The following is a 14,868-nucleotide window of genomic DNA, read 5'->3' on the forward strand; positions in this document are numbered from 1 at the left end:
GATGGGGAAGACACGGAGGGAGAGAGGCAGAGCGAGGGCCATTAGCCACTAGTGCCACCAGCCAGGCCGGCCCTGCCAGGAGCTGCCTGGAGCTATGCTCTGGGCTGGGGGCTCTGCACCAGGGGCCCAGACGTGTGTGGGCCTCAGTACAGAGTCTACTGGCAGCAGGCGGAAGTGAGAGGGTCCAGGTGGATCTCGGGCTCTGCCAGAGCAAGGCCCTGTCCAGACCCTCTCCCCTGGAGATGGTGGAGGCAGAGCATGGGGAGACAGATGGCTAAGCAAGGCTAGCAGCTTGAAGGTGCCAGGGTGCAGGGAACGAAGTAGTTGGGGGAGGGGGGAGCGGGCACCAGACTTCTTTCGCCCACATCTCGCCTCTGCCATGGAAGGGCTGCCCGTGGCTCCCCGAGGCCGGGCAGCAAGGCCAACCCACGGGGAGCCCACACTGCTCACCTCTGGAAAGAGAAAAGAGGCCGTGAGCCCAGCCAGGGGTAGGGGACAGGTGGGAATGAGGCCAGAGACCCTGGGCACACGTGGCACAGCTGGAAGACGCCCACTCCCAGCACACGCGGGCACCAGCTCTGCCTCCCGCCCACCGTCCCCTGGAGCCAGGCGAGGGGCCAAGACGGGACCCTGCTGGGAGTTACCTGGCGGCTGAAGAGTCTCTGCAGCAGTCCCTTCTTGGGGGGTGCAGGTGGCTGACCCTTCCAGTCCAGGTCTGGGGGAACTGAGCCATCCAGCCCAAAGACATTCAGCTCTTGGAAGCACTCGGTCTCCACCATCTGCCCAAGCACAGACAGCCGTGAGAGCCGGCTCCGGGGCTGCTCCTCTGGAGCCCGGCCCACCAGCCAGGCAGCTCCTTACCTCATTCTGCCAGGGGATGGGCACACTGCCCGTGGCAAACTTCAGGTAGAAGTCCTGGTCAGTGGGCTCCAGCTCCACACCCTTAACGGTGGAAAACTGTTCGATGTCCAGAACATCCTTGCAGTAAATGGCCTGGGGCTGGTGGGGATGGAAACAGCAATCAGACAGGAGCAACACTCACAAGCAGGCACACACGCACGCCTGCCCACCTACACGCATGTAGGCAGCTCAGCCTTGAAAATCACTCCAGCCTTGGCCTGGTTGTACCCCAACCCTTGCAGCTCTCTAATTTGGAGTCAGAAACTAGGTACCCCACGCACTTCCTAAGCACAGCAGTCCCTTCTCTTTGAGGTCATTACCCCTCTGTAAACTGGGGATCACTACCCCTCATTGATCCTGACTGATGAGGCTGCAGAAAGGCCATGCCTTTCCTGGTCCATGGTAGCTGACCTGCTGCAGCCAACCAGCCCCCTCAGTGCCCTGAGGAATCAGTGACAGGCACCCCCTCCACCCGCACATGGCTGGGGGTACCACTGCACGCACGGCAGAATCTTAGCTGGTCCTTTCAGCTGAGCATCCCCATGCAGGGCCTGGAGCTGAGGTCCTCTGTCCCAGGATGTCCAATGGCCTGCTCCATCCCCTCAAGCTTCATGGGCAACCAGAGGATTAGAACGGTTCTCCCAACTCCCCACACCCCTGGGGCCCCTCCTGGGAGCCCACCTCAGTCCAGAAGGCCACTGTCTTTTTCATCTTCATTGTTTCCTATATCCTACTATTAAGGATGTCAATTAAAACAACGTCGTAATGTAAAATGGTGCAGCTGCTTTGGAAAACAATCTGGCATTTCCCCAAAAGGTTAAATGTAGTGTTACCATATTAGCCAGCAATTCCACTCCTAGGTATATATCCAAGAGAAAGGAAAACATATGTCCCCACCAAAACTTGCATGTCAATGTTCATAGTAGAATTATTCATAATAGCCCAAAGTGGAAACAACTCCAATGTCCATCAACTGATAAACAAAATGTGGTGTATTCACACAATGGAATATTATTCAGTAATAAAAAAGGAACAAAGTAGGGCACCTGGATGGCTCAGTCAGTTAAGTGTCTGCCTTTGGCTCAGCTCATGATCCCAGGGTCCTGGGATCGAGCCCCACATCAAGCTCCCTGCTCAGGGGGGTGTCTGCTTCTCCCTCTCCCTCTGCCCCTCCCCACCACACATGTGCTCTCTCTCTCAAGTAAATAAAATATTAAAAAAAAAAAAAGAACAAAGTACAGGCTACAGTTTGATGAGCCTTGAAAACATTCCACTAAGTGAAAGAAGCCAGTCACAAAGGACCACATATTGTATAACACTATTTGCATGAAATGTCCAGAACAGGCAAATATACAGAGACAGTAGATTAGTGATGGCCAGGGCCGCAGGGAGAGGAGAATGGGGAATGAATGCTAACGGGCATGGGGTTTTTGTTGGGTGGGTGGAAAGGGGTGATGTGAATGTTCTAAAATTGATTATGGTGATGGTTGCCCAACTCTGAAAATGCCAAAAGCTATTTAGTTACACACTTTAAATGAGTGAATTATATGGTATGTGCAATATATCTCAATAAAGCTACTAAAAATGATATCAGCATCAAACTTGCTTCTCATCTATTGCATCTAAAAAAAATTCCAGGGCACCTGGGTGGCTCAGTCATTAAGCGTCTGCCTTTGGCTCAGGTCATGATCCCAGGGTCCTGGGATCTAGCCCCACATCAGGCTCCCTGCTCAGCCAGGAGTCTGCTTCTCCCTCTCCCACTCCCCCTGCTTGTGTTCCCTCTCTCACTGTGTCTGTCTCTGTCAAAATAAATAAATAAAATCTTAAAAATAAAAAAATAAGGGGTGCCTGGGTGGCTCAGTTGGTTAAGCGACTGCCTTCAGCTCAGGTCATGATCTCAGGGTCCTGGGATCGAGCCATGCATCGGGCTCCCTGCTCCGCGGGAAGCCTGCTTCTCCCTCTGACCCTCCCCCTGCTCGTGTTCCCTCTCTTGCTGTCTCTCTCTCTCTCTGTCAATTAAATAAATAAATAAAATCTTTAAAAAAAAAAAAAGAAAAAGAAAAAAATAAGAAATAAAAATAATGGGAAAAAAAGTTAAATTTCGGGGCACTGATTTTTTATCTTTGAAGACTCGGGGGCGGTGGGATGATTTCAAAGTTAAAAGAGATGATGTGCACTGGAAGCAGGGGTAAACTTGATGGGGGGGGGGGGTCAGCCCCAAGGCAGGCTGCTCTCAGTTCAATCACTCACAGCAAGGCCCACACCCCAGGGTGCTGGTGAGGTCTACAAGGCACAATCCTTCCTCAGCAGCGGCTCCCTAGCTGGCCTCCCGCTTCTACTCACCCCCTCTAGCACTGCCCCTACACCTCACAGGCCTGCTCAACATTCCCCAAAGGCCCCCCGCCACACTGGGAATAAAACCCTGCGCCTCTCCCAGCCTATGCTCGCTCCGGCCACACTGGTCTCCTCGCTGATCCCCCTTGAGGTTTCTCCTTCTCCCTGGGCTGTTCTCACCCCAAAATTCAGCATGGCTCTCTCTTTCACATATTTTAGGCTTCTGTTTAACCGTCAGGTTCCCAGAGACCACCCTGTCTAAAAATACTCCCACCCCCCCCAATCATTCCTTATCTCCCTCTTAGCCGGATTTATTTTTTTCACATTACCTGACATGCTTTTTCTCTTAGTGCTTTACTTCGCCATGCTCCCCACTATAACAGGAAGACAGGATTGGGTCCTGTTGACCTCTTGCTCTCCGAGGTCTGGCACTTATGGGCACTCAGATATTTGTTGAGTGAATAAACAGTCACTGTGTGGCTGACAGCCATCAGTCTGGCCTGCTGGTGAACTGTCAATGCCAGGACCCAGTCCTCTTACACATGGGAGGGTGACAAGCACATAACTTCATCTTGGCCACTCACAACCTTCCCTGTGACTTCACACACAGAAGCCTGAATTCAGAGGGAGGACAATTAACAGGCTGAAGCAGAGCCAAGAGATGAAGTCCTGGCAACATTGCATGAAACCCTGACGTTGGCCCGACACTAGGACCTTCTGGCCAAATGAACCACTAAGCTCCGTGTTGGACATGAGTTTTAGCTGGCTTCTGCCTCAAGGATGTCTCTGCCCACGGAACGCCTGACCCACCGAGATGCTCAGGAAATGGGTGAGATTCCACAAGGGGGAGCCAATCTTCAGCCCCTTACCCCTGCTGGCAATGGCATGTTGGTTTTCCTTTAGGAAACTGACCTCCCCCACTGGCAGTGGTTCGGGTGGGCAAGTGATCCAAGTGTGGCTGTTGAGGGGCCTCCGAACAATCAGTGGCAATCAGTACTAGCCTTAGGACTTTTTTTCTTTTCTTTTCCTTTCAGGACTTTTTTTTTTTTTTAAGATTTTATTTATTTGTCAGAGAGAGAGAGAGAGAGAGAGAGAGCACAAGCAGGAGGAGTGGCAGGCAGAGGGAGAAGGAGCCTCCCTGCTTGAGCAGGGAGCCCGACGCGGGACTTGATCCCAGGATCCTGGGATCATGACCTGAGCCGAAGGCAGCTGCCTAACCAACTGAGCCACCCAGGTGCAGGACTTCTTTTGAAATGATTGGGCAAGAGGTACACTGGGTCTCCTGGGCTGGCTGAGCTGGGAGGATGTGAACCTGAAATGCTGGGTCCACCACGGCCATACCCTAGGGAGAGCAGCCAGGGAGCGAAGACTGCACACTGGCCGGTACGGCAGGGAGAGGAAGAGAGAATTCCTGCAATAGAGCCCCAGATCCAGGGATGCTGAAGGCGAGATCTATCCTGAGGCTTTCATCTGTGTGAGCCCAGTGAATTATGTTCTGTTGGCCAAGCCCTTGGAGTTGGGTTTGCTGACACTTGCACTGAAGGTGTGCTAACCGCGCCTCCAGGAGCCCCGAGCCCCCCCTGGCTCAGCCGGCCCTCAGCATAAGTGGAAAGCACTCACATCGGGCTTGAAGGGCGGCTCCAGCATGCCGGCTCCCAGCCGCTTGAAGTTCAGCTTCTTGAAGAGCGGGTGCTCCTTCACCTCGCGGGCACCACCTCCACGACACCCCAGGCGCTCTGCAGGGTCCTTGCACAGGAGCTGCAGCAGGGCAGGGGCAGTCAGGATGGCCCAGAGAGGTGCCCGCTGCCCCCCGGCCTGGCCAGTCAGCCTCCTGATGGCCGCCATACCTGGGAGCAGAGCGAGCAGGCCTGCGGGGAAAAGCGCTCCGAGTACTCCTCAGGCACCTCCTTTACCAACCGCTCCACCTCCTCTCGTTTGATTTTCTTTTTCCTCTGCTGGAAGGGGGACTGGCCTGCGATCATCTCGTATAGGAGGCAGCCCAGTGCCCACCAGTCTGGGCTGAATGTGTACCGTTCGTTCTTCACCACCTCCGGAGCTGGGCAGGGTGGAACAGGAGTGAGGGCGGGCCAGGAGGCAGGAACCAAACCCTGGGCCCTGGGAAGGCCCAACACACATCAGGTATGGCATCAACTGATGCCGGCAGGCACCCCCCTCAGCCTGGCAGGGACTTCAGTGTGTGGGACAGCACATGCCCCCATCAAAGGGAGCCGATGTGGCCCTGCAGGGGACCAGGTCTGCTGACTTTTCAAGAGAAGTCAGAAATCCGTGTTTTTAATGTGAAGCTGTCTGGCCTATCAAATGTTGGCAACCCATTCCAAGTGTTTTAAAAACAATTTGATTTAAACACAAATGGAGGCCACATCAGGCCTGTGTGGTTACCAGTTTGCAATCTCTGGATTTCATATAGAAAGAAGAGACTCATCTGCTGCGTACCTACACCTGCCAGGCTGGGCACATGGGGATTTCTGCCTCTCCTACCTCTCTGTATCTTCAAGGCAACTTTGGGAGCCAGTACAACTGCTTCCCAGTTGGGCAAAGTGAGGCTGGGAGTAGCAGTATGAGGCCCAGGGACGCACCACAAACAAGAGGTGGGCCCTGTAACTGTGGCTCTGTCTGCCGTATCACATGGTTCTCAAGGGAAATATGGGGCACATCTTGGCACTGTGGATGGACATGCCTTCTCGGAACCTGGGCAGTTCAGGGGAGGGCAGGACGGAGACCCCAAATCAGCCCCTTCTCATCCTTCTCTAGTAGCCACCTGCAAGCCCAGCCAATAGCAGGAGCTCAGTAAGTATTTGGTGAATGAATGAGTATTCTCAGGTGTGTGGGGCCCTGGCTGAGTCCCGGTCCTAATTTATAAAAGAGGGACATCAGCTTTTTCTACTCCCCAAGACACAGAAGACTCCCAGACAGAAGTGGTGGGGCCCAGCCCAGGACAGCAAGGGGACCCAGGAGGCAAGGGGGTCAGGGTGGAGGGAGACTCACCCATGTAGCCCACAGTGCCTACACGACCCTTGATGGTCTGGCCCTCTGGCACGTGCACAGCCAGCCCCAGGTCGGAGATTCGGATGTGACCTGAAAGTGGGTGGGGAAGCAGGGGGGCCCACTAAGCAGGTGGGCCAGACCCTGCCCTACTCCACGGCACCCCACCTCTGTGGCCCCCCCCCACCCACCGTGGTCATCCAGTAGGATGTTCTCTGGCTTCAGGTCCCTGTGGGGAGGAGAGAAGGGCAGGGTCAGACGTTGTTCAGTTTGCAGAGGAGCCAGATGGGACGCCACCACCTCCTGGCTCACTTGTCTCCCGGGATGGAATGTGCAGCAAGGTGTGGGAGCCGTTTATTGCCAGGCTGAGAGACGGCCCTGCCCTTGCCCACAGCAGCCCTGACTTGAGGGAGCAGCCCAAGGATCTGTCCAGCCAGGACCCTTCCTGGGAGTCCCTAGGTAAGTGGAGAGCAGCTCCCCCCTGGGGAGACAGCGCCAGTAGCCTTGCTCACCACTAGTGTTGAGGGGGTCCCACCCTCCCCCCCCCGACTCTGGCGGCTGACTCTACCTTTCCTGTCAAATGGGGCTATTCATCTGTCCCTCCATGGGGCTGTTGTGAGGTTCAAATGAAATCCCTGCCAATAACAATAGGCAGAGCTGTCCGCTGCCAAGCCCCCCATGCCGGGCAGTATGAACTTTACTGCATTATCTCATTTGGTCCCTAAAACCACCTGCAAGGCAGGAATTAAAGTCTCTGCTTCCCAGAAAAGGAAAGAGCGTAGGGAGCAGGGAGCCGACTGGCCCAGGGTCACACAGAGAGGGGTGATGACACCAGCATTCAGATGACCCAGAGGCTCTCAAGTGTACCAGGCATGGGCAAGTGTGGCAGGGCTCTCAAGTGTACCAGGCATGGGCAAGTGTGGCAGGGCTCAAACCAACTTCTGCATGCCGTGGCAGCCCTGGCACACCAATGTCCTCCGGCAGCCTCCACCCATGCCCCGCTACAGCCCCCCGCGGGGAGGCCCAGGCTCGGCACCTGTACACGATGCGCTCCCGGTGTAGGTCCTCCAGGCCGCAGCAGATCTCTGCGGCATAGAAGACAGCCCGTGCCTCAGGGAAGCCAGCCTGGCCCATGTGGTAGATGTGGAACTTGAGGTCACCTCCGTTCATCAGCGTCAGCACCAGGCACAGCGCATCCTTGGTCTCATAGGCATAAGCCAAGCTCACCTGTGGCCGAGGGGACCCAAGCCCTCAAGCAGGGGCCGGGGGCCACCCGGTGGCAAGGCTGGCACCAGCCGCCCAAAAAATCCTTCTCAGTGCCACTCCTTGGGGCCCAGCCTGCTCCCCAGGCCTGGTGTCAACACCCCAAACCCGCCCTTCCCAGGCATCTCCGAGAGCGGGAAGGCGGTGCCTGGAGGGGACGGGGCAGGGCAGGAAGAGACCTAGCTGGTGAGTGGGGAGGGCAGGGCAAGTGTGTGGCCAGGGGGAAGGGAGGGGTCTCCTGTCTGTACTTACTACAAACCTACTGTTCACTTTCTCCAGGATTTGCTTCTCATTGAGTGCCATGGCCTCCCCTTTCCGCTTCTTGATCCGCTTCTTCTCCAGCTTCTTGCAAGCGTACATCTTGCCTGTTGCCCGCACCTGGCAGGCACACACCTGTAGCCAAGGTAGATGGGCAAATAGGGACCAGCTGTGCCCTTTCTGCGGCTACAGGAGTTCGAGGAGGGGGGCTAGCAGTCCAGGGCCCACGGTACCCCACCTCCCCTCTCCATCAGGGGCTCTGGCCTGGCCGCTTACCTCACCAAAGCCACCTTTTCCCAGGACTCGGTACTGCCTGAAGGTGTTTTTGGTCACTGGCTGTCTGTGGGCAAGGGATTTCAGAGCAAACACAGGCTGAGCAGGGGCCCAAGGCCATGAGAGTCCTAGCAACTTGGCCTACTGTGGCCCAGCCTTCAAGGAGCTCACCTTTCCAGCCACTTCCACTGTAGGAAACGGTTGAAGTAGATGCTGTCGAGGTAGTCGGCAAAAGGAGCCATGCTCAGGTACTCATGGGTCAGCCTGTTGAGAGGGCCCAGCCCACGGGTCAGCCCCTGACCCACCAGGTTCTTGGCTTGTTGGGCCAGACCCCCTGTTATGTGCACGCTCAGGCTGAAAGGCGGCAGCATCGGCCAACCCTCTTGCTAACCGGACTAGGTGGGAGACGTGCACCCATGCAGAAGCTGAAGATGCTACAGAGAGGGAAGGCAATCTGCCCAAGCTCACATAGCAGGTGCAAGGCCAAGGTGAGAGGCTGAGCTCCCTCACCAGCTGCTGCGCTGTTCACAGCCTTCCGGGCCCACAGAAGCCCCCTCCTCGGGACACAATTCCAGGCCTGTGGGCAGGGAGAGGCTTACCGGGTGAGCTCCTGGAAGAGGTCTTTGCACGGCCCCTGCTCCAGCCGCTGGGAGCAATTAGTCACCAGCTGCCGGGGGACCTCAGGAATGAGGTCAGGACCCTAGGGACAGGCAATAAAGAGGTCAGTGCAGGGGGCTCCCTTGGCTAGCTGCCCCCTCCCAGGGCAGAGACAGCCGATATCTTAAGCCCATGCTAGGAGCAGCTGTAGGTTAGTGGTGCACCAGCCTGCCTAGTTGCTGAACTCAGGTCCACTGCAACCTTTGAGGCAGGGTGAAGCAGAGCTGCTGGAGGCCGCCCTGCCTGGCCCACCCTCCTGGGCTCCCTGCCCGGTCTGCCTGGTGAACCTGGAGCAGCTCCAGGGCACTCTCTGCCCAGGCTGTGGTCATTCCTCTTCCCATCACTGAGCTCTGCCCACTGCTGTCCTCCCTCCATCACTGCTCACTCACGGTGTGGCTCAGAAAATTCTGCATTAGCCGCCGCCCACAGGCCTTCCGCTTCTCATCAGGGGTCACTTCATACTCGGCCTGCAGGGTGGGAAAGCAGAGAAGCTCGGGGTCTGGGCGGAATGGCAGGTGTGGGGAGATGGAGCACACTTGACCTGGGGGCCTCTGCCCACCCTCGGGGCTGGCCTGGGCCGCACTCACCACTCCATCCAGGAAGGCAATGCAGCGGGTCAGCTCGGGCCTCGTCGCACAAAACTCTCGGAACAACAGGCGCCCAATGGGCTGCCGCTCACACAGGCTGTGGTAGTCACGCTCTGCAAGCAGGGGTGGGAGCTACTGGGTTCCCAGACTTGGAGCCTGCTGGCGGGGCCCTCCTGTCCACACCGCCAGGCCCTGGGCCCCAACAGCAGCTTCCAGCCCTGTGGTATGGAAGCCATAAGCTCCTGCAGAACCCTCACCACAACACTGAGGGGGGCATTATCTTTTTCCTTTTTTTTTAAGACTTTATTTACTTATTTGCCAGAGAGGGAACACAGCAGGGGGAGCGGCAGGCAGAGGGAGAAGCAGACTCCCTGCTGAGCAGGGAGCCTGACGTGGGGCTCCAGGACCCTGGGATCATGACCTGAGACGAAGGCAGATGCTTAACCGAAGGAGCCACCCAGGCGCCCCGACATTACTCTTATTTCCATCATAGCCTGGGACTCGGAGGCCCAGAGAAGCAAAGTAATTAGCTCAAGGTCACACAGCCTGGAGTTTGGCTCCGGAGCTAGGCCCTCACCTCCCCCTGCTATCTCCTGGTTGACACCACCTACATACGTCACAGCACTGGGCCTGGGTGTGGTTTGTGAGGTTCCGGCCTGGCCCAGGCTAGGCCCAAACCTGCTGCCTGCCTGGCGAAAGTGCAGGAGGAAGCTGTGGCTTCCGGCGAGCTCGAGGCTAGGCCTCCTTCCCAGGCGGTAGAAGCAGCCATGGTATACTCCTTGCCCACGTGCAGGCTGTCAGAGGGGCCTAGACAATCTTAGGGGCTGCGCAGACCTGGGGCCTCAGCCAGGATAAGCAGGAACTGGGGTCCTGGCCCTTCTGGTCCAGGTTTTGCTGCCCCCGCCACTCACCCCACTCTGGGCTGTGCTGTGCTAAGCATGGGCTTGGGGCTCCTCATGCAGTCCACAGGTGGACTGCAGCCTCCACTGTGCCCTCCGTCCCTCAAACCCTAGGCCTGACCCTCCTTTCCTCTGCTTCTCTCCGACTGCCCCAAATCTGACCCTGCCCTACTCCCCCATCCACCCACCCCAACCACCTTTGCTGTCCTGTTTACACTGTGCTCTCCACCCATCTCAAGCCCAGGAACTGAAACTGGGTTGGGTGGTGCAGACTCAATCTTCCTGCTCCCCAGAACCCCCAACCCTGCCTGCCCCAGGGTGAGGTCTCAGGGGAGGCTCCCCCAGCACCCCCAAGTCTCCACCCAGGCCTCACCGAGGCTGAGCCGCAGCTCTTCACACTGGCTGATGTGGGGGAACTGCAGCATCTGTCGCCATTTCTTGCTTTTGCCTTTGCGATTCCCACCACCACCTGTGGGAGCAAACGGGCACTGGGTCTCCAGTCCCACCGCCACCCACTTCCCTCACCACTCGGGGCACCCAGAGGTCTTCTGGGCTCAGCCCAGGCACAGCCCACTCTAGGAGGCACCTCAGGTCTTCATTCCACATGCTTCAGCACGCCCTCACTGGGCTCTGGGACACACATGGTCCCCTGGGCCCTCCTGCGGGGGGTGGGGGGAGGCTCCTGGGCTGGAAGACCCAAGAGGGGTGGTAGGGACAGGGACAGGCCACCAGGAGTGGGGGACAGGGGTGGTGTGTATGGAGGGGGGCTTCTGGGAAGCCTTAGCTGCTTCCTACCAGGTAAGAATTTCCCAGGGGAAGAAAGCAGAGGACACGACAGTGGTGGGAACTATGTAAGTCAAGATGCAGAAGGGAGAGACTTCAGGACATGTGGAACATAACTGAGACATGCCAGAGGCACAGGGCGGCCTGGGTCCCTGGGAAGGCTTCAGACCCCTATTACCTGGCCCTGCACCAGGGCTATTAGAGACTCGGGACGACGTGATGGCAAGAGGGCTGGCATTCGGGATGCACACTTCAGTACACAAGGGCTTCCATGGCCCCGATACCTGCCTCATTTTACCTAGCTGACTCCCTATCTATAGCTGCTGAGACCAGAGTAGCAGCCCAGGTGCCTACAGAGCCAGATGGGTATGGTAAATGTGGGCCAGATGGGAGACAATAGGGAGTGGTGAGGAGTGTGGTGAACTGGGCCATCCATGCTCCTTTGAACAGGGGCAGCTGCCGCTTGGTTGTTGCCAGGCAGGAATGCAGGCTTAGGGTGTTCAGCTGGGAATCTGGACGGTTATATGAAATGCTGGTTCATATTTTTTGTAAAAACCCACTGCAGCCAAATGAATTAAACATGTTAGAGAGCTAGCCAGATGTGGCCCATGGGCCAGGAGGTAGAAAATGGAAGGGCACGAGTCTTAGAGCCCTACAGACAGAGGTCTGAATCTCCAATTCACACTTTAGGCCCATCCCCTGCCCTCTATGAACCTCAATATCCTCATAGGTACTTTGGATCCAAAGCCACCTCCAGAGGTGTTGTCAGGGTGACTCAGAGAGTCTGTGTCTAATACTCTGCAGGTCTGGGGCAAGAGGTGGGCTCCAACAACTCATGGCAAGCTCAGGCAGCCACTTTCACTTGCCTGGCCTCAGTTTCCCCTCGGTTTAGCCAGCCTTGTTTCCATCTGCCCTGGCTGAAGGCAGGTGGCACAGGGGAAGGGGCTGCTCCAGGGAGGGGGCACAGCTGGGTGCCTCCCTGGGTTCTGTGACCTAAACTGCCTGGAGGAGGAAATGTTGCAGGACACCCATTGGGAAATCTGCTAGCAGCCCTGCGGCGGCCTACACCCAGCGTACCCCACAGTCATTGCTCCACTGTGAATGAGCAACAGACCCCCACCCCCAAGCCGGGGCAAGGCCTCCTCAGAAGGGGAACTCCTCCCCCACCCCCACAGGTCCCTCCCCCACCCCTCCATCCGCTGGCCTCCCCCCACCAGTTACTTCCTCCTCCCCCTCCTCCCAGCCACATCAAGGCAGCAACAAGAGTCACATGCAAATATCCTGTCCTGGAAATGCCACCAGGGTCGGTGGGGCTCCTTCCTGGCCTAGCTTGCCCCCTCCCCCGCCCCATGCCTCTGGGTACCTGGGCAAGGAAGGGAGGACTAAACAAGGGCTCCCCCGCACCCAGCACTGCCCCACTTCATCCTCACAGCAACGCTGCCACGCTAGGCACAACCTCATGAGAAAACGGAGGTCTTGAAACGAGGAATCAATTTGTCCAAGATCACAAAGCCTGGAGGTGCCAGAGGCAGCATTCAAACCCAGCTCCCTGGGACCACAACCCATGCTCCTTTCCAACCCCAAAACCGCCATGCTGGCCATCCCAGTGTTCCCAAACCATTTAGGGCCTCAGATCCCTTGGGAAGGTGGCAAAGGCCCGGCCCCAAGCTGTCAGCCAGCTAATGAAGGGATTCCAATGCAGCCAGTCTATGGGCCAGGGTTTAGGACTCTGTGACAACAGGCATTTCTTTTAGTTTTCATGTTCCATCCCCAACCATTCCACAAAAAGGGTTACTAAAGTTTAGAGAGAAGAAACTTGTCTAGAAGCATGCAGGTGGGAGGGGCAGAACCAGGTTGGGTAAGGGTTCTCCAGGGGAGGCAGCAGTCCCGGTCCGGCCATACCCTGCTTCGCCTCACCCAGGGCCTGAGGAAGCCTGTCTGGAGGTGCCACACTCTCTGGCCAGGCAAGGCAGTGCTCTCAGCAGGCCTGAGGACTGAACGGGCTACAGCCCTAGGGAGGGAGGCCTGGCCAGGCTCTCCCCACCCCTCCTCCCTAGCCGGCTAGATGACGAGGCAGAACAGAATCGGCAGATGCCCCCAGAGGCTAGGAGGAAGGCCCAGCCCTGGGACTCGATAAGGGACAGGAGATAAGGAAGGCTCTGGGCACTAAGGACCCAGCCTGCCATGCCTACTTCCAGGCAGCACCTCCCGGGGGGCAACACACACTAGGCAGGCAGGGGGTACCAGATGCTATGCCATCTGAGGGCTCCTCTGGGCTGCCTACAGACTATATTGGGGGCATCCTGTGTCCTAGGCCTGGGTCAACCACAGTCTCACTGTATGACTTGGGGGCTAGTCCCTAGGCTGAGCCTGTTTCCCACCTATAAAATGGAGTAGAAAAGTGAAACAGATGACTCAGCCTGGAAGCCCAGCAAAGAGTGGAAAATGACCATGCCATGACCTCCCTGCCCTAGAGTTCAAAAAAGAAGGGTCTTGTTCACCGCTGGTCCCCAGCACCCTAGACAGGACAGGGCACATAATGAGTGTTCCCTGATTATGTTACTGAGGTGGACAAGGGCAGGTGAGGGCCAGACCGACCACAAGGCATTGAGGACCAGGTCTGGTCCTCTGTGTCCCCCAGAACCCTCAGAGAGCAGGTGCCTTGTAACATTTGGGATGGGAGACCCGAGGAGCTCAATACACACTCACCAGACTTGCTCCCTCTGCCAGGCCTTGTACTTACTGTCCTGCCAGCCCCACATGCTCTCTTCCTTCAAAGCACAGCTCCCACTTAATTCCTGCGCCCATTTAGCCCACTACACCGTGGGCTTCCCAAGGGCAAAAATCATGACCAATTTGCCTCTGTCCCCAGTGGCCTGAGGCACGGAGCAACATATGTGACCAGCAAGTTTCCCCAAACCAGGTGGGCTGTGGTACCGCAGTGGCTCCGCTCATTTATTCTCCAAACCTTTATCCTGCACCAACTTTGTGCGGATCCAGGCTGGGCGCCAGAGTCTGGGCCTGAGGCACGTGGGATAGGCTACCCTTTCTTGGGGCATCTTCTCACCTATCACCTGGAAGACGCCTCAGAGAGGCTCTCCAAGGACCCAGGTCCCACCCTTCCCTCTTCCTTCCTCTCTCTTTTCCTCACCGCAACCCCCCCCAACCCCCCCGCGCCGCGAGGGCGGTGGCCTGACCCCCGCCCCTTCCTGGGCCCCGACACCCCGGGGCAGGTGCGGAGGACTACCGGCCGGAAGGGCTCGCCTCTGCGCGGGGTGCGGGGCGCGGGGCGCGGAGCGCGCTGCCCTAGGGGATCTGGCGACTGGGGCGCCCAGCCGAGCTCGGAGGCCGCGCGCCTGTGTTTCCCGCACCCGGCCGCCTGCTTGGCCGCCTCACCTTCCCGGGCCTTGAGTAGCACCGTGTTCGCTACGATGTTCTCGAGCTCCATGGGCTGCGGCGCCGCCGGGCCCGCCGGGCCGCGCCGCCGGCCGGGATCGCTCGCGGGAGCCGGGGCCGGATGGCGATCGGCGCGGCGCGGCGCGGCTCGGCTCGGCTCGGCTCGGCTCGCAGTGACCGCGCCGCGGCCTCCCGGGCCTCCCCGGCCGCCGCCGCCCGCCGCGCACACTCCGCCCCCTCCCGGGGGCCACCCCGGCGCCGGCCCGCCCAGCCCTGCCCTCTGTTTACTTTATGCGGCCAATAACTAGGCGGGAGCTCCCCGCGCCGTCTTCCCATTAGGCAGCCTCTTCATTAACCCCCGCCTTCCGAGCCAGGGATTCGCTCAAAGGAGCAGGGAGGCGGGACCTAATACGTCACCCCTTCCTGGTTGGTCTGAGGTGGGGTTCAGCCCCTAGGTTCGAATTGCTGGGCCTTCGTAGGATAGCGAACTGCCAATTAGGGCCGAGCCCTCTGCT

General features: G+C 57.9%; 1 protein-coding gene across 3 annotated transcripts in view; it reads right to left on the bottom strand.

The window, feature by feature from the left end:
- GRK6 (G protein-coupled receptor kinase 6) overlaps positions 1-14,582 on the bottom strand; it is a 28,189-nt gene extending 13,607 nt beyond the window's left edge. For 2 of the 3 annotated variants that reach the window (XM_027605611.1, XM_027605610.1), the window contains exons 1-15: positions 14,354-14,582; positions 10,548-10,643; positions 9,276-9,388; positions 9,078-9,155; positions 8,631-8,731; positions 8,203-8,295; positions 8,035-8,098; positions 7,753-7,893; positions 7,274-7,464; positions 6,429-6,466; positions 6,241-6,330; positions 5,082-5,290; positions 4,855-4,992; positions 862-999; positions 645-779 (exon numbers count right to left, since the gene is read on the bottom strand). In XM_027605611.1, coding sequence (XP_027461412.1) covers positions 645-779; positions 862-999; positions 4,855-4,992; positions 5,082-5,290; positions 6,241-6,330; positions 6,429-6,466; positions 7,274-7,464; positions 7,753-7,893; positions 8,035-8,098; positions 8,203-8,295; positions 8,631-8,731; positions 9,078-9,155; positions 9,276-9,388; positions 10,548-10,643; positions 14,354-14,405 — 1,677 coding nt within the window. In that variant the 5' untranslated portion in view covers positions 14,406-14,582. Of the gene's footprint in view, positions 1-14; positions 453-644; positions 780-861; positions 1,000-4,854; positions 4,993-5,081; positions 5,291-6,240; positions 6,331-6,428; positions 6,467-7,273; positions 7,465-7,752; positions 7,894-8,034; positions 8,099-8,202; positions 8,296-8,630; positions 8,732-9,077; positions 9,156-9,275; positions 9,389-10,547; positions 10,644-14,353 lie in introns of those variants that run through there. The other variant, XM_027605612.2, reaches the window with a different exon arrangement.
- Positions 14,583-14,868: the final 286 nt, after the last annotated feature.

Source organism: Zalophus californianus, chromosome 5 (genome assembly GCF_009762305.2).
Source record: "Zalophus californianus isolate mZalCal1 chromosome 5, mZalCal1.pri.v2, whole genome shotgun sequence".
NCBI lineage: Eukaryota > Metazoa > Chordata > Mammalia > Carnivora > Otariidae > Zalophus > Zalophus californianus.